A 22,427-nucleotide genomic window follows, 5' to 3' on the forward strand; every position below is an offset into this window, starting at 1 on the left:
TATGGTAAGCTGTGTTAACGATACCACTTTAATATCCTGATGACTGTGAATTTAACTTATGTCAGCACCGTACGTACCCTGAAGTGATATACTGCATTTCTTTCCACGGTATGATAATAAAGCAACTTAATTACCTATTTCTTAGCTCAAAATAGCTCTAGCATCCTGGACTAGAACTTAAAGATCCACAGAATAAACATCCAGGGGGAAAATCTTGCCCTCACTGAATTCAACAGGAGTTTTCAGTGGGGGCTAGGATGACTCTCATCGCTACGTTTGCATTCACACACCTCCGGTCAGGTTGGTGTTGGGTGTGTCCCAGCTCCTCCTGACAGTCCTGTAACATGGGCTGGAGCTCTTCCTGGGGAGAGGGGGTGAGAGTGGCAGTTGACTGGTGGCTGTAGGAGACAGCGGCTGGAGAGGAGGCTGCCCCTCGGACAGGTGGAGTAGGACCTCGCTCATCTTCTTCCTCTTCCTCTAGCTCATCCTGCTGCAGATACATCCTTGCGGGTGGGACGGGACAAGGGATTTCTTGGTCATAACTAAAATTAAGTTTTTAAGAAAATAAGGACTTAAAATTTGTACTGTGTAGTTAGCATATCGGTTACACGTATAAATAGCCCAGAAACAAATCACTGTTCCACGTGCTCTTGAAAACAGCTTAGTAAGGATGCCCTGAGTGGATGTAAACCACTGTCAGGAAGTGCTCTCTAAACAGCCACACCACAGCTAGATGAGCAGCACCAGAATGGTGCTGAAGGAAGGTCTCACTGCCAGCTCGCAGGGCAAATTACAGTTCAATTAACCAGTGATTAAAGTGAGAAATGGATGATGTCTTCATCTTCCTTCCTTACCTTTCATCCACTGAAAGGCTGTAATCTTCACTATTGCTGTGGGGAGGTGGATGTGCTGGAGGGGGTGGAAGAAGATCTGCCCAGTTCATCCCGGCCTGCTTGGGGGCCTTTGGGGTCCGAGCACCCTTCTTGTGCCCTTGACTCCCTGTGAATAAAAAGCAGCACATATTTGTGATGCTTTTAACTCTCTCCTCAGCCCTAGCTATGAGAAACAAAACAACTGCAGCCCCTCCAAGATGCTTTTGTATTCTCTGGGAATTTACTCCTGTGCCGAGTTTGGAGCAAACTGGCATTCCTGCTTTTAACACCAATTTCTACTTGTTGCTTCTTTGCAGAATTGGTCTACATTTCAAATGGTTGAATTTAATCAGAAACTTTACATAACATGGAAAAAAGCACACAGGATACTAAACTTTAATTGTCAATAAATAGACAAAATGCGATAAAACCGTAAATGAATTTTACAAGCAATGTCATTAAGAGTGAGCTTCCTACTTCTATTAATTACATTACAGATTATCATCTAAAACAAATGAGCTGTAGACATATTTTCTAAAGTGCCTTTATAGTATTTAATTGCCAGAACCTAATATACAATATTATACAGATATGATCTATTAAAGTTCCACTGTTGCATTAAGGCACTGAATATATGTAATTTGTACTTGTCCACTGAAACATTTTAGGCACAATGAAATTACTACTTTTAGTCTAAATGGCAGGTGCAGTTGAAAATAATTGCTGGAAGAACTAAAATAACAGAAGGAAAAAAAAGAGAAAGATTGATGAAGTATTTCACAAATGTTTTCAACTGCTATTACTGGAAAATTACAGCTCATAATAAAGCAACACAGTTTTAACAGTTCAAATAACTTTGAATAGGCCAATTATTCAGGTGGCCTTGAATTTTAAGTTTGGACATGGCTATGGTGAGAACTGACTCAACCACTGTTCCTTAATATATATTTTAATTCTTCTTTGTTAGTGTTACTCCTTTATTGTAGATAAAGCGAGCGATTTTGAGTATTTTTAGAATCCTTCACATTTCTCTCTTAAACTGAAGCATGATTTTATATTCCCAGAGTTAAGCCTTATGCACATGATGAAATATGTTGCAGTGAGATTTAGGAAGCCTGTTTTTCTCACTTCTGCTGTCTCAGATTTTCCACTCTTAGAGACAGTAGTTCAGTCCCACATCAGCTGCCGGATACACGTTTTTGGGTACGTACAATTATTTTTCTGGTATCTCAGTGTATCAAGCAAGACCCTATAACTATCCCAAGGCGACCATCACCTGCATTGCCTCCCCTAAGCACCATGATATATACTGGGATCAGCACAATTGATTTATTACTCTGGTCACCTTGCTTCATTCCTGTTGGGAGTCCCTCGTATGGGACTGTAAATTGTCAGACTTCTGAATAACCCTAATAGGCATCAGCCACGGGGAATGCCACCTTCTCATCTTTAATTTGCATGGGTTCATACCCCTGAGATGCTCCACACTGAATTTCAAGTCTTAATGACATTGAGCACTGGCTCAGCACCATATCCAGATGTTGTGGAACCCAGGAACAGGCAAATGGCTGTCTCCCAGAACAACAGCCCTGAGCAGCTGGGAGAACTGGGAGCTCTGCTTATCCCACCCCAGGCACTGGGAATTCAGAGGCACAGCAGGCTCATCAGCGTATTTATGTCTCTGCTGTTCCTCAGTCACAATCAGTCAAAACAGAGCACAGGTTAGGACTGAGGGAACTGGACTATCAAAGGCAACAGCAGAACAGAATGTGAAAAGTCCTTGTCTTGATGAGTAGATGTAAAGTCCAGGGCAGAAGTGACTGTGACCACAGCTCACCTCATAACTGGTTTGATGTAAATAAACACAGTCTCAGACTTACAGCAAAGCCCCAAACCAAGCCTGTGCATAGTTTCTGGTTTAGCTCTGAATATTTCATATAGCTCTACTAGAAATCAAACCAGAAAGTGAACAGGTTATACCACAATGACAAGAGTAATTTTTGAATTAAACCATATTCTGTGGTTCCAAAGCACAGAGTACAATTTCAGAGGCCAGGTCAGCATTCTCCAGCACTAAAAAGCTGTTTTGTTTCGACATTTTCACAAAGGATTTTTAGACAGTTTGTATAGGAGATAACACTAAGAAACAAAATGTAACTTTAATTATCTACTGCCTACATCTGAATGATGTACAAGAATAATTTTGACATGGAGCAACTGAACTCTATTGAATTCTTTTACTCAAAGAAAATGCATGGGTTTAATTTATAAAATTAAAAATTTCTTAAAGCAGTTCTGTCAGGTATCAATTAAAAGCTCTGGTATCTTGAGCCTGTTCATGAATAAGGTTGCCTTGGGTGAGTAGACCCAAAATACTCTTCTTTATCTTTTTATGGAGTTGAAAAGGAATTTCTATGATTTGCCCATCTGGAGACCATAACATTAACAGGTAGTGTATTAACATTAGGAAATCCAACCTCTATTTGATTTCATGACTTTCACAGTTCTGGACAGTCAATTACTTAACTGACATTTAGATGACACTAATCATGAGGATGCTACAGAAATATGAGAACCTACTGGGCCAGTTTTCGTGCTGTTTTACTGTCAGTTGGCTCCTCCTCCTCATTCCTTCTCTAAGCCCAGCAGACAATGCTAACCACAGCTACAGTCTCCCAATCCCACAAAGCCTAAGGTTTGGAAAATGCCGTAGATACTCACCAGATGTGCTGCTGCCTCTGTCCGAGCTGTTGTAGGATCCACCTGTATTCTGGTCGTACGATTGGTTGTAGGGAATAGTTGGAGCTATGTTGTCATTTACTCGGTAATCTGCAAGTTCAACGGTATAATTAATGCTACCCTTCAGAAACATATCTATGTACCTGCTTTATAACACAAAGAAAGATCTCCTCAAAATAGTGAGGAAGAAACAAACCCTTTTTTTTTTTAGTAAGCCAAATGATCCTACCATCATGTCTTATTTTTAATTTGTCTCTAATTGTAAGCTTAAGGAATAGCATGGGAACCTAGTAGCTCCATGTCTAAAATGGAGTAAAATGAAATCCTACACACAGGGTTTTCACAAAGCCTCTGCAACAATCAAGTTTCAGTGTGTATATATCTATCTATACACACACATGACCTGTGTGAACATTTTGCATACAAATACACTGTCACCTGGACTGATTTTCCACGGTTTCTGCCTAATTTATACATGCAGGGCAACCAATGGACTGTGGTATCTACTTTTCGTATTTCAAAGGTGACAAACCCACATAGGAGCCAGCCCTGTACGACAAGGCTGAATGATCTGCTGAAGCAACAGTGCAGCTCCACTGAATTTGATTTGCAACAGAAGAGATCTTTGTTTCAGGTCTGTTGATTCCAAGAAGATTTCTATTTACACTGGATCATGCAGGTCCTATAGGTAGGGCCTTTTCCCACTAGCGGCTGTAACTATAACTTTTTTCTCCAGTTCCAAAGCACTTGATACATATGTATTACTTTAAAACCTAGATTTGGCAACCAGATCTGTAAAAATTTATCAGAAGTAAAATACTCATCTGGCAGAGCAATACTCTCACGCTAAGAAGGAATTATAATTTACAGCGAACAGAAAGGAGCTGAGTTACTCTTCATACGGCAAATAAAACTGCGTCACAAACAGAACCACTGGACATAAAATAGTGACAATGAAGCACAGCATGTAACCCATCAAAACAGTTATTTCCCTTCACAAAAGCTATAGGTATAATCAGCAGCAAGATGGCTTTGACTTAGAAAATGAGAAAACCAAGATCAGAATACTGACACATAAAAAAGCAAATCAAAACAAAACCAAACAAAACTAAGAATTCTGTCCCCATCTGCTGCAGAAATGTTTGTGATAATGTAAGCATGGGGAAAAAGAGCAAAATGATAAATTCCACACCAGAGTGTATTCTGTAATAGTTTCTCAGCCTAGTTGCATTCCACAGACCATGCTGAAGCCCTACATACCACATATGTTTATAAGCAGTAAATCAGCACTCTGAAACATGTATATAGGACTGTCAGCAGACAATACTTTAAGGGGGCCTTTCCACACTACAATATGCTAGAGAATATGCAGCTGTAGTATACACAGTTTGAAAGATGCAGTGTCTTCCAGCGCATAAAAATCAAACTTGTTTTAATTCCCAGGCAGATACGTAACACACAGTTCACGGAAGAAAACAATTACAAAAAATACAGCTTCCACCCTCTAGCAAGGAGCCAAACCCCCTGAATTTTCTTTTGGCATGTTTATGCCAAGGGAAGGTGCCACATTTTGTATTGCCCTTTGAACTCCTCTGTGAGTAGATGGGTCCGGCAGAGAAATCAACATTCCTGTAAGGAAAGTTTTCTTTTTACTGGATCACTTATCACTATGCCATCACTTGAGTTACAACAATCCATGCAAAAAGTTCCAAGTTAGAATGGGTCCAGTTCCCAGGGATACTGTTTTGCAAATCAGGTTATTAAAAGAGGTTGTTGCATGGTAGCCTGGAGGACTAGCAAGAAATCGCATACCTATTTCTTCCAACTCCCACGCAGTGTATTAAAGAAACCTGCCCTCAAGCACACAAAGGCCCCTTCTGATGTTTCCCGTTAACACTGAAATCAATTTATTTTTAGCTTCTGGATCCACAGACTTCAGTCAGGGTAACACAGGAATTTATTTTCCAAAACTGTGTGGTAGCATTGCCTCTCAATACAAGAATCAAAGGCTTGCTAGGAACATGTCTAAAATGAATCGGATCACTCCATCTGTGTCCCCAGTGTACAACACAACACAATTTTGCGGAGTTTGATATGCAAAATTTCATTCGTTTACATGAACATGTAGATTTAATTAGTCTCCATCCACGACTGGGAAGAGTGGGTTGACCTATTTAAAATTTAAGGTAGAGTATAATGCGACTACCATGCATCTGGCTTATGAATAAAATATCTGGCCTCTGTCCTAACCAATCCCTTAACTACTATTAAATTTAAATTAATCTCATATCCATAGGAAACGTATTTTATTTAACTCTTCTCTAAAGATATAGCTTGTTATTTTTTTCAATAAATTCAATATCTGAAGGTTATTGTGGTGCTAATTAACTTTCTGACACTGCTAGCTGTGGATTTCTAAATCTAAAGAGGCAGAAGTCTAAAAGCACCACAGAAGCCTGTAATTGCTGAACCTGAAAGCTTCAGACTCCCAGCACCAGAAGGTCAAAGCTCCTCCAATGCCTAAAGAGGAGAAACAAGCTAAAAGCTCTTCACCTTTGTTTAATTTGTTTTGCTCCATAATGTTGTACTGAATGGGTGGAACCTCTTGCTTTTGCTGAACAGGGGGTTTCCAGTGTTTCTCATTCGTGTCCCCGCTGCCATTGTTAACATTATTGCTGATATTTGACTGGATGAGCTGAGTGGTGGCATAAGGAGTGGGCTGCCCAGGCTGGCTGACAAATCTTCCGTCCTTTAGATTTGGACTATTGAAGGTTTTCATCTCATTCATTTTGTTGCTGAGGTCCACGTCCCCATACACAGTTGACTCAGGCAACATCAGGTTTGTCTGCTTGTTGTCCAGCTGATTGTTGTAATTTGCTATACAATCGGCTAACCACAGAGGAGAGAAAAGAGAAAAGGTCATTCTGTTCGCTTACACTGTACTTTCAATGAAACCCCCTTTAAAATTTCTCTTTTAGTGCACAACCATATGGCTCGCATCCACTAAGCAGAGAGACTGCCATTTACTAAATAATTTACAGAACATTATTTACCTTATAAACTACTGCTCCAAAAGCAGGGTTCACTGCTTCGTTTCACTGTAAATTCAGACCTTCTGAATTGCATCTACAATGACTTACCTTGCTGGGCTTTTCTACAGGAGCCACAGAAACATGCACATTTTTAGGCATTATCCTCAAAGCAGCATAGATATTCAATTAATAATTGTGATTAAAGTAATTTGCAATGCAGGGAGAAATTACCAAAACTTAATAGTGGGAATAACTAAACAGTGACAGTCACCTCATGACACCTGAACAGCATTTAGACGTTCTTGTATTTGTGATAAGAAATAGAGATACACAGAATTTTATAAAACAGAGTGAAAAATGATTACACATAACAGAGTCAAAGAAAAACAGTACAATGTAAAAGGTAACTCTGTACCCAGTAGCAAGTCTTTATTTGATCATCGTTTCCTTGTACAGTCTTATATTTGATTTGAAACAAAAGAAAAAAAAAAAACAATCTGGAATTTTTGTTAATTTTTAGTCGCTTTGGATATCGCAAAATACTTAATACCACAGTAATACCATTGCCCTGTATGCTAAAGATATATCAAAAAAGACAGCAATGAATTCCTTCTTCTAAGAGTTTACTGCATCATGAGATCACCACTTATAGCAGAGAGTAAATTAGACGTGTGCTGATGCTCTGGACACTCCTGCATGAAACAGTGTCCCTGCCTTCCCACGTTCTCTCGCCTCTGCGTGACAGCAGATCCACATATTTTTTTCCTCTCCTCATTCAGTCCACTGGGAGAATACTGAATGGAGTATAACAGTCTGTGGGTCAGCAGTTACAAGGCTTAGTGAATCTAGCATTCAATGATCCTTAAGCAGAAATTCTCATTTTCCACTTGATTAATTCATCAATAATTACATAACACTCACCAGGAATATACTTTTTCTCTTTTAAAAGATGTGGTATTTATGCTAATGAATTTGATTCAAAGCCTGAAGTCCATTACCTGTGACCACAATGAATTTACTGGAGAGGATGTCAAGTAAAACTACGTCAAAAAAGCAAGATTTTACCATTACTCTAAATGAAATAACTAGTAAACACAGAGGATGTTCAGTTTCAAAAATATTCCCTAATACATACATATTTTTGAGGAATATTTCCTGAGAAAGAGATATGACGATAAAACCCACTGATCCACATTTTCAGTGACTAAAGAACAATATCACAGCATGCCACAGAGAGCTTATCACCGTACACTTCATACCCTCCAGCCTGTGCTTCCTTGAAGGTTTTTCTGGTTTGATACATTTTTCTTTATTTTGATATATTTTTCTTTCTTACGTGAGATGTTATTTATTGCTTCTGTTATTTATTGCTTCACAGTCTTCAACTTCTTGACTTCTACCGTTTAAATGTTTTCATTTCTGCTTTTTCTTTCACCTAGTGAATTATATTCTATAATATAACAGTCACTTATACATTTTACCTCCTTCCATTTGCAGCTACCTCTGATTTCTGTGTAAGGCAATATAATCAATACAGTATGTGCAGTAGGTACATTTTTTTTTTTTTTTTACATAGACACATTAGAATTGCTCAAACAAAGTACTTAAAACTCATTTACCTACGTAACAGAAAATTTATTCTGTTAGATTTTTTTCATAACATTAACTTTCGGAGCAATCTGTTCCCACTCTCTAGACTTGGAAGACTTAAAAGCAATTAAAAATGCAGTCACTTAGCATATTCACAGCTATAGAGGGGATATCCATCGCTGTTGCTTCAGAGCATAAACCAAGCCCAAGCTGACAGAATTAAAAACACTTGTCAGATTTTCCAGGACAGAAGAGACCCTTATGAACATGTTTTCTGACTCCCAAGCTCAAAAGTTCTACTTTGAAAGGAAGGATTCCCTTTGCAACACAACCAAGCTTAGCATGAAAGTCAAAATGAGGAAGAATCCACTGCAGCTCATTACAGGATGTTATAATAGTTTTCAACCCCCAAAAATGTGCGTTCTCTTCCTTTCCTGAATGTGTTAAGTTTCAGTAACTAGAATTTGCTTTGTCTGTCCTTGCCACAGTGCAGTATCCCTGGACCAGAAATCTTTTTTACACAGGTAGTGGTGGATGTGACGTCCTCAGGCAGAGTGAGATCCAAGTCTCTAATGTCAAAATCTCTCCTCTGAAGAACCTGGCACTGGTCACTGCCAGACAGCATTATTGCAGGAGATGAATTACCATTACCACCATCCATGAATTACCAGCCATTAGAGCTGGTTTCACATTAATTACAGGAGGTAATGCTGCTTTGCACTTATGCAACTTCACTACAGGTGATCATACTCCCTTCTCTGAAATGCTGGGACATGCTGCAAGCCAAAACCAGCCAGAGATGGTGGTACTGGAAAAGATCTATTTCATTCCTCACTAGTAACACAAACTGGGTTAAAACAAAAGGAACCTAGGGTGTGTTTAAAAGAAAATGTGCAACAATTAGCACTTCAGGATGTATTTCCCCAGCAGTGTTCCCATGGAACTCATGAGATTTTCTCTAAGTGCACTGAGTCTGTCCAACCTCCCAGGAGCTACCACTTAAAAACCCAACATGTTGTAATTGCTTTTAGGGTGTGACGTTAACTTTCTTATCCACACACCCTAACCAGAACACCAGCTATCCACTTTTGTACGGAATGGCTCTCCAAGGAAAGTTCTGAATGTGCCAAAATAGACTGCCTTTGCTGCAAGTACTGTAGCAATGTTTTATTTCTTGCTTCCCATCACCCCCAAACCAAAAGGAAAATCTTGTTAGTGTCATTTCAGTACTTCTCCTTTCTGCATCCAATCAACAAGGAAGTACAGAGCAACCTAAAAATGACCTCATCTGCCCTTTTCAGAGGCTGAAACATGTCAGCTCAGTGTGACTTCTGGTAGCAGTGAACTTTGCAGGGACTCCCTCAGCCTACAGCTTTCTAAAACTTTCTAAAGGGGACCAAAAACAGATGCAAAAGGGGACCAAAAGCACAATCATGACACAGAGCAGAAACTCTATTAAGTCTAAATGCATTGGAAATAAAAAGCAGACAAACCTGTACTCTTTCTCAGGTTTTAGAAGAATATACTCTGTAAAGAAGATCCCTTAGCAAGGTAGAAACATATCTAACCTGGTCGACTGTACGTTGTGAGGTTGCTATCACTGTTTCCATTGCCAGAGGTGCAGCAGTTGATGGAGCAGTCATTGTGATTGTTCCCTGTGTTAGGCCAAGTATCTGCTAGCCATGGCTGAGTGGCTGGTTCACTGATGTTTAGGAGTCCTGGCCTTTAAAAACAAAGCTTGGTCATTTCAAAAATTAAACAAAAGCATTTCCCCATAGCAGTTACACTCTTCTCGAAAGGTTAGATATTACAAAATAATTTCACATGTCTAAAGGTTTTGGCCTTTGGAAAATGCATTGGAAAATGCAGACTGAATCAATTATTTAACAGTTTCTAGTCTCTTATATAACCTAGTCCTTGCTAAAAAGCTAAAGAGAACAGCTAAGGACAACACCTGTTCATGCTGCTGAACTACATATGTATATTGGTGTGCAACCTTTACCTGTCACTTTGGATTTAAGTTTTTTTTAAAATTCTTTTTCTTGGAAGATTGTATTTTTATTTTTCTGCCCCTTCACACTTTCTTTAAGAAAGTAAGGAAATTGGCAAGTCAAACAAACAAAAGATTCACACATGGAAGCAAGATGGATATGGATAAATAAGAGCCAAATTTGGCTGTGAATAGTCCCAAATTCTTGGTGATTTATGGAGCCAAGTTTTCTCACCATTAGACAGTATTACTGTAGTGGATCAAAGGGAACAGGAGATAACAGAAACCTCTGTGGCTGGGAGCATTTGGATCTCACTAACCATACTGAGTGGGTGATACACCCTTGCTAAGGAGTACGCCACTCTCTTAATCTTTGTGTGAGTGGAACAGCAGCAGCTCCTAAGAAAGTTTAAAGTAGCTGGGAATACTTAACAGCTTAAAAAAATCCAGATATGAATGCTGCTTACTGCCTGCATTTGGAATAAAGCATGTTCTGTCATCAGCAGAAAGAAACAGCATTTCTTGTTTTCCAAGTTGCTGAATTTTTCTAGTGAGTGCTGAACATTTCTGATGAATGTTCTGTAGAATCTTTGGTGCCTCTGAAGTTTTCACGCTAAAAATGCAGTGGATGTTACAGTCCCACATAAATAGCACCCCGATACAGTTTAAAATTGCCTTTGATAACTAAGGTGCTTTTAAAAATAGACAGTTTTACCCACTGTCATATATATCTATACAGATAGATACATATATATAGACACATATAAATAACACAGTCTCTTTCTCACAGGATTTAACGGGCAACTTTCCATTTAAAATAGTGCAGAAACTAGTTTCCATAATATTAAAAGTGATGATCTTCAAAAATAAAATATGCTAATCCTCTTAAACAGTAAGTTGAGAATGTAAACTGCATGCAGTTAGTTGTGGGGGATAGAGTCTGTCAGTGCTGCAGGCTGAAGTCATAGTCTTAGAATGCCATTTAGGAGTTCTATACATATATGCGTGTATATATATATATATTTCTGTACCGCATATGTCATCTGACAATTTACCATAGGAGGTGATGAGGCTTGACTTGCTGTCAGGTTTACAAACCAGCCAATGCACGTACAGTAAAGAAGTATTTTTTTAAAAAATCTGAAATAAATACAGGGCTCTGAAGGCCTGCTGCTTTGAAATACCCTGCTTTTTTTTCCCCCTACCATTCTGTTCTTAGAGGAGACAAAGCATTCAAAAATGTTTCAGCACTTTAAAAAGACCCGTGATTTTTGGAGAGAGAGTTAAAGATCCTTTGTTTCTAAAATTTACTTTGCATTCACACCTGCTGTCATGTAAGGAATTTGGTGTGAGGTATATAAGTAGAGGAGGATTCTACCAAATGGAGCCATTTAGGTGGGACTGTAGGCAAGAGATGCTTGCGTGGTGACGATTTGAGAGTAAAATTTCCAAAAATTTTTAACCCTGGCAACAAATTCCTTGAATCCCTGAATTTCTGTACGGGGTCTGAGTAACAGTGGACCGAGCAAGTGGCTGTGTGGATGCCTAGATGCCGGCTGGAGTCAATCCACCACAATTACCATTACTCAAATCCTGTCTAGAAAAGGGATTGCTACAGAAATAGGTATTTTTTTCAGCATCACAGAAGTGGGGATTATGTTGAAATATATCACTGTGACATTCTGAATTCTGAAAAATGCTTTCACGTGCTCACATAACCGCACTTGGCAAAAATGCTAAACCTTTCCAAAACACCGCATATATAAAGTAAGGAAGTCAGAACCTTAGGTTTGAAAGTCAGATGGAGATTTCACATGCAAAAATAACGTTTTTTTTTCTTTTTTTTTTAAACATTGCAGAAGTATGTTTCATATTCTACAAAATAAGACACATCATACATGCTGTAAATGCTATATATGCAAACATCCAAACCCAGCACAATGTCAGCACCTTGAATCAACTACACTGCTGGATTATGGCACTGCTGTTGAAAACTAGGACAGTAAAATTGATGCTGCTTCCCTAGCACTACCAAAATGACTGTACATGATGTAGACACTTCTGGGTTCATTTCTGTCCTCTGAGTCTGTATGAGTGTGCTTTGTCTAGCTTGTGTTGTGGGAAGAGCAAGAAAGCACAGTGGCACAAAGAACACAAAGGCTGTTAACTGTGTATCTTCTTGAACAACCTCGTCAGGGAAAGAGAGGGTTCATCTCTGTTCTCTCATATTTTCTCACTATCCTGGAGTGAAGGCAGAAGCCCAGTGATTTACAGATTTATCCATTCAAAAACCACATGGTAACTGTTTTAGGTTTCCCTCCATGCATTTATGGCCACAACAAAGCAGCAGCATCCAGTGTTGGACAAGAGATATCTGCAATTGCCCTTACCATGCGAGGTTCAGCTGCAGCAGGAGCTGAGTGGCCTCACCTCTGCACAGCATTCAGTTAAACTGGGAATGTTTTATTTTATGCCTAATCTTCACAATTACCAATTTTTTTTTTTGCACGGTCTTGCAAATCAGGAACCACAAGGTGCCACTTGTGAAACAGGAATTGATACAGGAATTTGTTGCCCCAGCTGGTCTCCGAGATTTTAGTGTTTATTTCAGCATCATGCCAAATCTTTAAGTGAGATGCTTCTAAAAAGGCATGTTTGAACGTGACCTAGAAAAAAAGTGGTGTGCTACTAAAGCTACACTGCTTTGACCTGCCTTTTTCGAAAACCTATATTTCTAACTCCACCTCCACGCAGGAAATATAAGTACTGTTTTGACCATTGCCAGTAATAACATAAACCCAGTTAAATCCTCAGTTTGGAATGGGCCAGGTTCTCAGAGTGGGGGGCTGTAAATTGAAAACCTACCTGTTTCCCTCTCCTTCAGTGCCCCGTCTCTTGTAAGCAATGCTGTAACTATTTTGCATTCATAGAAAGATTTTCTCCTAAAATGTCACCTTATAAGCCGGTTATGTCTTCAGCATTTTTTTCCAATAAACGTTTTCTTTCTTTGTAGTATTTGTGAAACAGCTATATTTCTTAATCTTCATAAATGCCACGACTTAATTACTTTTACTCCCTTAATCAGGTGGTAAACCAGGTCTTCATTTCAAAGTTAAAGCGCTCCCTCTGCTGCTCATTTTTTGAGATGCAGTTTTTGCAGGATAACAAAGCCTAAAGTATTTCAACTAATTTTTAGGAAGTCAACCTAAAAATTCAAACCATCTACCCTCCTTCTAAACAGAAAAACAGATGGCTGCAATATATAAATTAATATAACAAACTAAAACAGAGCTTTGCAAGTGATTATTCTGCCATCACTTATAAGGACAATTGTACTCCCGGCATCTTTAAATTTAGTTGCACAAGATTTATACCTTTAAGAATAAAGGACATAATTACCTGCCTCCACTGCTTACGGCCTCTCCTCCTCTCTGATACGTTACTGAAATAGTTAAAGATTAAAAAAAAAAAAGAAATAATTTTAAAATCATAAGACTCCTGAAATAGCAGTATTACATTTGCCTTTGTTTAAGACAATAAATGTGCATTGTTCATACATTAATTCTAGGTCTCATTTTGCCAGCTATGGCTTCAAATCAAAGTTTATACATAATATTTGTGATGCTTACTAACTGCTAGTCTTAGCCCCAACAGGGTTTTGCATTTCAGTTCTGTTCCACACACACACACACACACACACACACACATGAATTGCTTAAGAAAGCAGGAAGCCATACATCAGGTTGAACATAACTCTGCTGACTTCAGTGGAGTTACTCCGTGGAAGAATTTAGGTCATATATTTATTTCATGAATGGCTAGATGTTAAAGCTTTGCTCTACCTTATTATTTTGGCATGATTAAAGAGGTATCATGACTCTATAACAGACCTTACTTCCAGTGTAAACAATGGCTCATTACAGCTGAAGCTACTGCAAAAACACATTCACTTTCTGAACGCTACTGCACTACACTCAGAGAACAAGCACACTCTAAAAGTCCACAGAAGCTTCACGTTTTATAACATTTTACAGGTGGATTTATAAACAATACATTCTAATCTAAAAATTTAAATGTGCGAATTTTGGTAAAAAAAAACCAAACAACATCTGGCAGAAAGAATACTCTGTAAGTTAGAATTAATGATTTTGTTGGCATTTCAGAAGCATTCTGCATTAACAAAGTGGATGTCTACATGCCACTGTTCATCCTTCACAGGAAGCATGATGTTTGAAAAGTTCATTTTTAGGAGGCAAACATCCAAGAAGAAACAGTGCTATTAATTCTGCAGGTTTGCACTGGGTTTGGCAAAGGGTAAAGGAGATTTCCTCCCTGCAAATGCTGATGGATTCTACGCTTTCCAACTAGGAATGTGTTGAAAACAAGCAGCCAAATTCTGCTGTTTAGTAGAACTCCAAACTGGGAGTCTGCATGAGAGAGATAAATGCTGGCAGAGATTACAGTAACAGGATTAAAACGTAGGATGCATTCCTACAGGTAAGTCTTTTACTATAGGTAATGCCAAAGAGGAGGGTCTGGTTCCATTTCAAGTCAAAGGAACAAATGACTGAGATTGTGGATTGAAAAAAAACCCAATTTTTTTTCCCTTTTAACGTTTTACACATTTTACGTTTTTTGCAATCTCTTCTTTAAAAATCTCAGGGCTATTTATTTTGCAGCTCTGACGTATCTTAAGGAGCCCTGATATTTTCTTTTTATGTTAAGGATTCAACTGAGAAAACACACGTTAGCTAACCTGCCAACCTCAGTAGTGTGCTACAATTGAGACTGAGATAGAAGCTCTCTGTTAAGCCAATTAAAGTAACAGCAAAATAACAACAGTTTGAATTAAGCCTGCACCGTGGATCTCAAAGGCCTCCAGAAATATTAAGGGCCACTCTAAATTGTGGTGAACAGGAAGCAACTCCACTGAGTGTAACAGGATGACTTTTGAAACAAGGTACTACCCGGATTGAGGAAAAGCCCTTGGATAAGAATCAAACTCAGTACAGTTTGCTCAGTGGGGATGAGAACAGACAGACACGAGTTTGCTTTGTCTGCAGCCCAACTTGAAGGACGTAACTCAGCTGCTGCACAGAGGCCAAATTAGTCCAGTGCTGATAATGGGCTAATATGCCCTGCTAACCTGAGTGTGCAGGGGAGGGGGTAGGAGGTTTTTACCCTGCCTGGGTATCCACATCCTCCAAGTCTTACAGACCTCCTGTGAAAATAAAGGGTTTAGAACACTGGAGGAAGAAACAACCTGTCTGTTCACTCAGGCTGTAGCTACAAGAAATGCAGTATATACCAGTGGCTACTGGATGTGTTGAACTCTACTGCAGAGGATGAGCTGCTCAGCTGCCAGACTGTGGGACCGACCCACTGAAGGTCAGCTCTACAGAACAGAAAGGCTCTCATGGACTTGGGTGGGCTGTGGTTTGGATTGTATCATGTTTACACACTTCCAAACAAAAGGAAATAGAAAATGATTGTAAACATGCACTGAATTTTAAATGCACCTCTGTTTAAGCAGAACAGGGTAATTTTTTAGAAATTTCATAGCACAAATATGGTTTAAGGCAGCAGGCAAAGAAATCCAACAGCTATAACACTTTGATTTTCCGTGTCTTCTAAAGTAGACAACTCCTAGGTCACTGGATTAAGGCAGATTCAGAGGAAAAAAAAAAGGAGCAAATGTTTCACCAAGTATAATCCCACTGAATCCCTTTCAAGTCAGCATCTGGGCCCTGCTAAGTCATTCCTCCTCCATCAGAAGCACCTTTTTCATCCCTAGATGCAGGAGGCCACACTACTCCATTGTAATACCCACGAAGAGAGCCCAGGCTGTACAAGCTGACAAGATCATGCTACAAAATGGCATGCTGGCAGGGAATGGTACGCTACAAAATGGTACACACAAACAGGAAAAAAACTGTCAGCCTCAAAGCAAATACACGCTACTCAGAGAACAAATAATGATAGCTGTCATTAATGGAACTGTTCAAGGAAACCCTTCAGAACAGCTGGGCTGGTTGGTTATGTCAGAAAAAAAGAGAAACAGTACCACAAACACATGCTTAAGTAACAAAGAAGGGGGGAAAAGTGCAAATATATACCTGTTGGTGTGAAGGTAAAAGACGGGACTGAAAAATCAAAACAAAATACAAACTGGTTATTAAGCTGAAGAGAGAAAGGGAAACATACCACATTAGTATAAACCTAGCAGACAGCTGAACATAAAACAAATGTATATAACTAACCCAGTAGTTCAGTCACACCGATATAAAAATAAAATTAAAACTGCAATTCAGAAAGAAGCTTGTCTCTGCAGGTACTACTCTGAAGAGGAAAAAAGAAAAAGCTTGATATTCTATTGTGCTCCTGAGGAGACCTGATTGTGGTTTAGCCTTTCAAATCCCTCTCAGTTTGGTATTTTAAGTCTTTTTTTTTTTTTTTTCTGAAAATCCTAGCACAAACAAAACCCCCACACTGTTAATCATTTTAGAATGCAGAATGACAAATTCCTTAACAAAGCCTTATCAAGGTCCTATTGAATCTTATCTGCAGTTCACTAAGTAAATGCTCATTACGCTGAACTAATAGGCACACTTAAGTATTCAGTAAGGAAATAATAATCATAAAAAGGAACAAAGAGAACTGCTGTTTCACTGTCTCTGAGTCAAGAATGGCACCAACTCTCCCTGCAATAAAGGCACTAAAATCTATTGCAGTAATTAATTTTTGTTTTCATAGATGAGACCCTCGAACAGAGTTTTTCTTTCTTTCTTTCATAAATAATCACAAAAAAAGGAGCAGAATATCTCCCTAGATGTAACACCTTTCTACCTTTCAACCCTTGGCTTTAAGAGGGAAAGGTTAACGACGGAACAATGACATTGCTTGACAATCTTCTCTCTCACAGCTACTATAAATCCTCTTTGGATCAATAGGGTCTCTAATCCAAATACAGAGCACCAGCATCTGCTCTTCCTATTAGCACATGCTCCCCCTCCTGTTGACAAGACAGTATAGTTTCCCTACCACTGATGGGCAGAATAAGGCTAACACTGCCCTTTTTCTATCTAGGGACAAGAGAAAGGTAAGAAAAACAGTAAAATATTCGCTTAAATAGCCTTGAGACGGAATTTGATCAGCAAACCTGGTACAGAAAGAAAAGGTTCTGTCTAAGAGAAGGACTTCTTAAAGTAATTTCTGTAACAACTCTGATGTTTGGGGGGAGTTCAGAGTGTCTTGTTATAATCCAGCATATGCTGTAGATTTTCCCTCTTTCACCACGCCAATTTATTTCCAGGGATATGACACTAAGCAAAGAAAGGAAAACCTTGGAGCATTTGCCCATTTCAGGCTGCATTTACAGCAAAGCTCTTTATCTTGGGAATTCCATTGTGTTTTCTTTGGGCTAGGCATTTTCACACAGACAAGTATAATTTAGCTACATTCAAAAATATAGAACCATAGTAACAAGCTTTCATCAAAACAGAAAGGTGCATCTAAACCCCAGCTATTCAAAAGAGAATCAAGAATCTCAAAATTAATTTGCAATCACAAGGATATGGAAAAAAAATCTACTGTCTTGTTACTCTAAGTACTAAATCTAGTTTAGTTTCTTAAGGAACTGAGAAACAGATGAGCAGAGGTTCAACTAAAAGAAATTTTATCACCACCACACGAAAGAACAACTTATTTCTTAGAGCTTCTATTAATAAACTCTTTTGAGTGTGTAAGACTGCTAGTACAGTATGTATGTGTGGGAGTCGTGAAGTATTTTAACAGATGTCAGGCCTGAAGCTAAATATAAAAATAAATAAAGAATTGCAAGACTGAAGAAAGTTTGGGCTTGCAGTTGTGACTTGATGACCTGCAGAGTGGCAAACTACTTCACAATTTATATTTCACTAAAGATTGCTTTTTTTTTCTTGAAGAACACTTGATACTGGAGATACAGACCCTACTTTTCTGCGTACTTTCATTTAAATCCCCACCAAATTACACAAAAGACATTTATGTAGATATTGGGGGTAAAAAAATAAAAAAAGCTGTTTTGAACAATAGCTGATGTCACCAAAGTAACCATTTTCAAGGGCAAATTGTATGCCTTTTGCTTAACCACAGGTACTGCTGAGAGCACAGGGATGTTAGTTGGATAGGACTGTAGGAAGGCAGTGTGGCAGCATGCTGTTAGTAAAACAAAACAGCCCAGGCCAATGCAGCACAACGTGGGAGTCTGTCCTAGCTAAGAAATCCCAGCAGAACAGTGGAACTCCTTCCTGATTCCAGTGGTTACAACTCCACTACAACCACTGTGCCTACAAGTCCACAGTGAGCATTGATACTTAATAAGCAGGGAGGACATCTCAACCCTGCAACACTCCAGAATTATTTCCCTGTTTCCACTCACTCATGTGCTATTTTTAGCACTGCTTCTTTTACACAGCAACACATTGTTACTGTTTATAAATATTTGTGTTAGATTTGCCTATTTTTCTTGCCCGTCACACGTTCACCCTTGAAGGGACCAAAGAATGGAATCTCACGGCACTTTTCGTACATTAAGATGCGTCCCCCTTTTAAGCCTAGGCCTATCTTTTGATTGCTAAATATCAAATATTTTCCTGCCATTCCTCCAAAAGCAGGATCTCTCATTTTCTGATTCATTCCAAATTTTATAGTTCGTGCTCTAGGAGTGCCTATGAGGTACTGCTTTGAGATGTAATGAACTGCAGCTCATTGAGTTCAGCTTCAACTTTGGGGCTTAATCAAAAGATCACTGAATCAGGAGGAATCCAGTTTTTATTCCAGCAGATCTTCCAGGTAGAGATTCTTGCTCTGTTTGTCAGAGAGTATACTGTAAAGCGCTGCTTGTCCACTGACAGCGGGATATGAAAGGTGTCAATAACATGAAATAACATGAAAATGGAGGATGCTTTAAGCTGGCCCCGCTGCTGCCGCTCTAACCAAGTGCAGATGCAGGATGTGACAGCCCCAGAATCCAGTCCCAGCAAAGGGTCTCACAACAGCATTTATGGAAAGAGCCTTGGAAAGCAGACCTGACCGCTGTGCCTCTGCCAACAGCCACTTCACCACATTCCCCCAGAACAGCAGGAACTCCAGGTACACACACCAGAAGCGTTGCTGTGATGTACACCACTGTTAGCGTTCCCAGCAGCAAGCAAAGGGCTGAACAGGAGGGACAACGAACTACCATCCACTTGGCTCCTATTCAGATGGTACAGTGTCAGCCAGCAAGGGCATACTGGAAGCTCCCAGCCCTAAATCCATCTCTACACTTCTCCTTTGCAGGAGTACCTTTATGAAAAGCTGGTCTGGGTATTTTGCTGAAGACTTAGGCTTTAAAGCCATATTTCACACGTTACATAAATTTTACTGCTTTCTGCACTCCCAGTCCACACTTCCTGCAAGTATTGAAGCAATCTGATAATTCCTGATTGGGATCTTAGAAGGACAAGAGACTGATGACCAAGTAAATAGCCAGCAAACAGGCATTCAGCAGCCAGCAGACCGAAACACACAATACGGCACCTTTTCTGATACCAGCGTAAGTACTCGTGAGTCCATTCCGCTTCTTCCTGTGGCGGTACAACCAGATGCTGAAGACCATAAGGATAATCCAACAGGCTGCACCGATTCCAGCAATAAAGGCAGGCTGCTTCACTACATCAGAAATCTGCTGGGCTAAGCTGACTTGATCTTCTGAAGACACAGGGTTTCCATGAGAATCTGAAACAGAGACACACGAAATAGCCAATTAATTTGGATGATCAACTGTAAAAGGCACCATGAAAGGAACTAACATAACTGTAGTCCAGTTTTTCGAGGTCAAATCCTTAAGACTGCTCTTCAAAATCTCTTTTTACAGGTCTAGATAGAAATGCTTTGTTTTTCCTACAAGACAGGTACCTCCAACATCACTGACTTTTGTTTGTTTACAAAACCTGCTAAAATCAGGCTACCAGGCACACAAATAGAAAATTAGGCTCATAAATTACAAACTTTTAGACTGCTCTGTATTTATTTTTTTTTTATTTTAGCAAAGAAATATCAGCTTCATAAAATTATTCAGCAAATCAGCAAAGAATACAGCAAGCAAAAGAAAGCTCAAGCTCAAATCACGAGAAGTAGTGTTATCAGGGCTCTATCAATAGGCAGAAATCAGCTCCTCAAACACCCACTGAAAATCACAGAATAACAAATTCAAACTATATTCACATGAGGTTGGTATTGAGGGATACCTTTTAATCAAGCAGTTCCTGACAGATTACTCAAATCTTGTATTACCAGTCTAATGTACTCTTTGCAGTCTCTCAGTCTCTCACGCTGACCTCAATTAAAAAAAGACTGAATATTTAAAAGGATGTAAAAAAGCAAAAGTATAAAATAACCAATCCTGCTCTCTTGGACATGGATGTAAAAGCTAAAGGATAACTAAAAAATGAACTGGCAAAAAAAGCCAAGCAGCCTCATTAGTACTGAACAAGCAGTGTTTTTCAAAATGAGTTTATCATTAAATACTCCATGTCAAAATAAAGAACATGTATTTTTCCACAGACTATTAATTTTTTTTTTTTTTTTAAATAGAGATCACACCTGTAAGACTTGGTCTTTTCCACTCTGGCTCTACAGAACTTTTGCAGGAACCTTCTAGGAGCAGCAGTTAGAAGATTCAGTTTAGTGACTAATGCTTTCTAACTGAAGTGAAGCAACTAAAAGACAAAATACTGCTTTCCTGATGTGCTTTAGCACTACAGTGAGTGCTTACTGGAAATTTCATTACTGCACAGGGTGAGGGCAAGAATTTGAAACCTTTACTCAGAGCGGATATTGCTTTACACATTCCACAGCTTACTCTTTGAAACACTCATTTTTACTCCTGTGTATATCCAACAGATGGTTGTTTTTTACTATTGGTAGTGACATGAAATTCAGAATGAGAGATAAGTGTTTTTAGGAGAAAGGTGCTGTTATTAATTCTATTAATGTGAACTATGTAAGAAATGAAAACCTATTTACTTAAAAAAAAAAATACCTTTTCCCAAGAAATTAGGTAGTGAGTAGAGTTTTTTTTAAGATGACACCTTGGGTTACTTCAAAGTAAGCTGAAACAATAGATAAGAAACTGCAATACAAACAAGAGACTGAATCACAGCAAATTACACAAATGACAAACCTCCTTGGGAAAATGACACCTTTTTGAATGGGAAATGCTTAAATTATTAACAGCTTCTTCCAGGGAAGAATTCCAGATTCCAGTTTTTGCAACATCGGAGCCATATATCTATTTTGCCGAGAAATCATCCCCGCCCTCTGCCTGCCACCTTATTGGAAATCTTATTTCATATTTCAGGTCCCTTTATCTCCTGTGATCCCAAATGCACTGCCTAGCCTGAAAGTTCACCAGGCAGACTCATTCTTTTCTTACTAATACACCCTTTGTGTCTGCTGGGTTTATGGATTTCATGCCTATTTGTGCAAGGTTAAGATGGGTTGCTTCAGATTTTATGGAGACAGCCAAGTGAAGTTCCACACAAGTGGCCAGATGGGCTTAAACGTATAAAGTGTACTGTGACCAATGAATTAAAGCTGTCACTCTCTATCTCATCTTTTGTCTCTCTGCAGCTGAGGCCATATTAAGATATGAGAACTTGCATCATCAGTCTCTTTTCAAAATGAGTAATTTCTGTATTTTTAAACAGCTACAATACCTTCTACAATGTAATGGAATAAAGTAAAAGATTTATGGAGAGCCTATGGTCCTGAATAAATCTGAAAGACTAATAAATATTTTTCTCTAATCCCTAAAATATATGTATTTGAGACAATAAATCCAGGAGAAAAAAATAATCACAAACTCAAAAACCAAACAAGAATGCTTTTTAAACATGTCAACCATTCAGCCATATAGAAAAGACAGTACTTTTACATACACAAACATTTTGCATTGTTCAGTCAATGCCTGTCTGAAGACTATAAAATCCTGAAGAATCTCTTTGAACGTTTATTATTCTACTTTTTAATTAACATTAATTTCATGCTATTATTTGACTTGTCATTGCAAGCAAAATAATATGCTTACTTTTAAGAAATTAGTCTTATGGCACGTTGTGTATGGGTGGACTGTTTGAGCTATTCCATTAGCTGGTATTTATTTACACACATGGTGAAGAG

The 22,427-nt window shown here is 38.8% G+C and overlaps 1 protein-coding gene across 6 annotated transcripts in view; it reads right to left on the bottom strand.

Moving 5' to 3' along the window:
* Positions 1–22,427, bottom strand: part of ROBO1 (roundabout guidance receptor 1) — a 697,339-nt gene that overhangs the window by 15,044 nt on the left and 659,868 nt on the right. For 4 of the 6 annotated variants that reach the window (XM_027881207.1, XM_027881206.1, XM_027881211.1 and 1 more), the window contains 8 exons: positions 19,785–19,982; positions 16,340–16,366; positions 13,623–13,665; positions 9,802–9,956; positions 6,165–6,500; positions 3,594–3,701; positions 855–999; positions 291–542 (listed from right to left, as the gene is read on the bottom strand). In XM_027881207.1, coding sequence (XP_027737008.1) covers positions 291–542; positions 855–999; positions 3,594–3,701; positions 6,165–6,500; positions 9,802–9,956; positions 13,623–13,665; positions 16,340–16,366; positions 19,785–19,982 — 1,264 coding nt within the window. The remainder of the gene's footprint in view (positions 1–290; positions 543–854; positions 1,000–3,593; positions 3,702–6,164; positions 6,501–9,801; positions 9,957–13,622; positions 13,666–16,339; positions 16,367–19,784; positions 19,983–22,427) is intronic. The other 2 variants (XM_027881210.1, XM_027881208.1) reach the window with 2 other exon arrangements.

The sequence above is a fragment of the Empidonax traillii genome, unplaced genomic scaffold (genome assembly GCF_003031625.1).
Source record: "Empidonax traillii isolate 1590-97213 ecotype Southwest subspecies unplaced genomic scaffold, ASM303162v1 scaffold85:size1451899, whole genome shotgun sequence".
NCBI classification, from domain to species: Eukaryota; Metazoa; Chordata; class Aves; order Passeriformes; family Tyrannidae; genus Empidonax; species Empidonax traillii.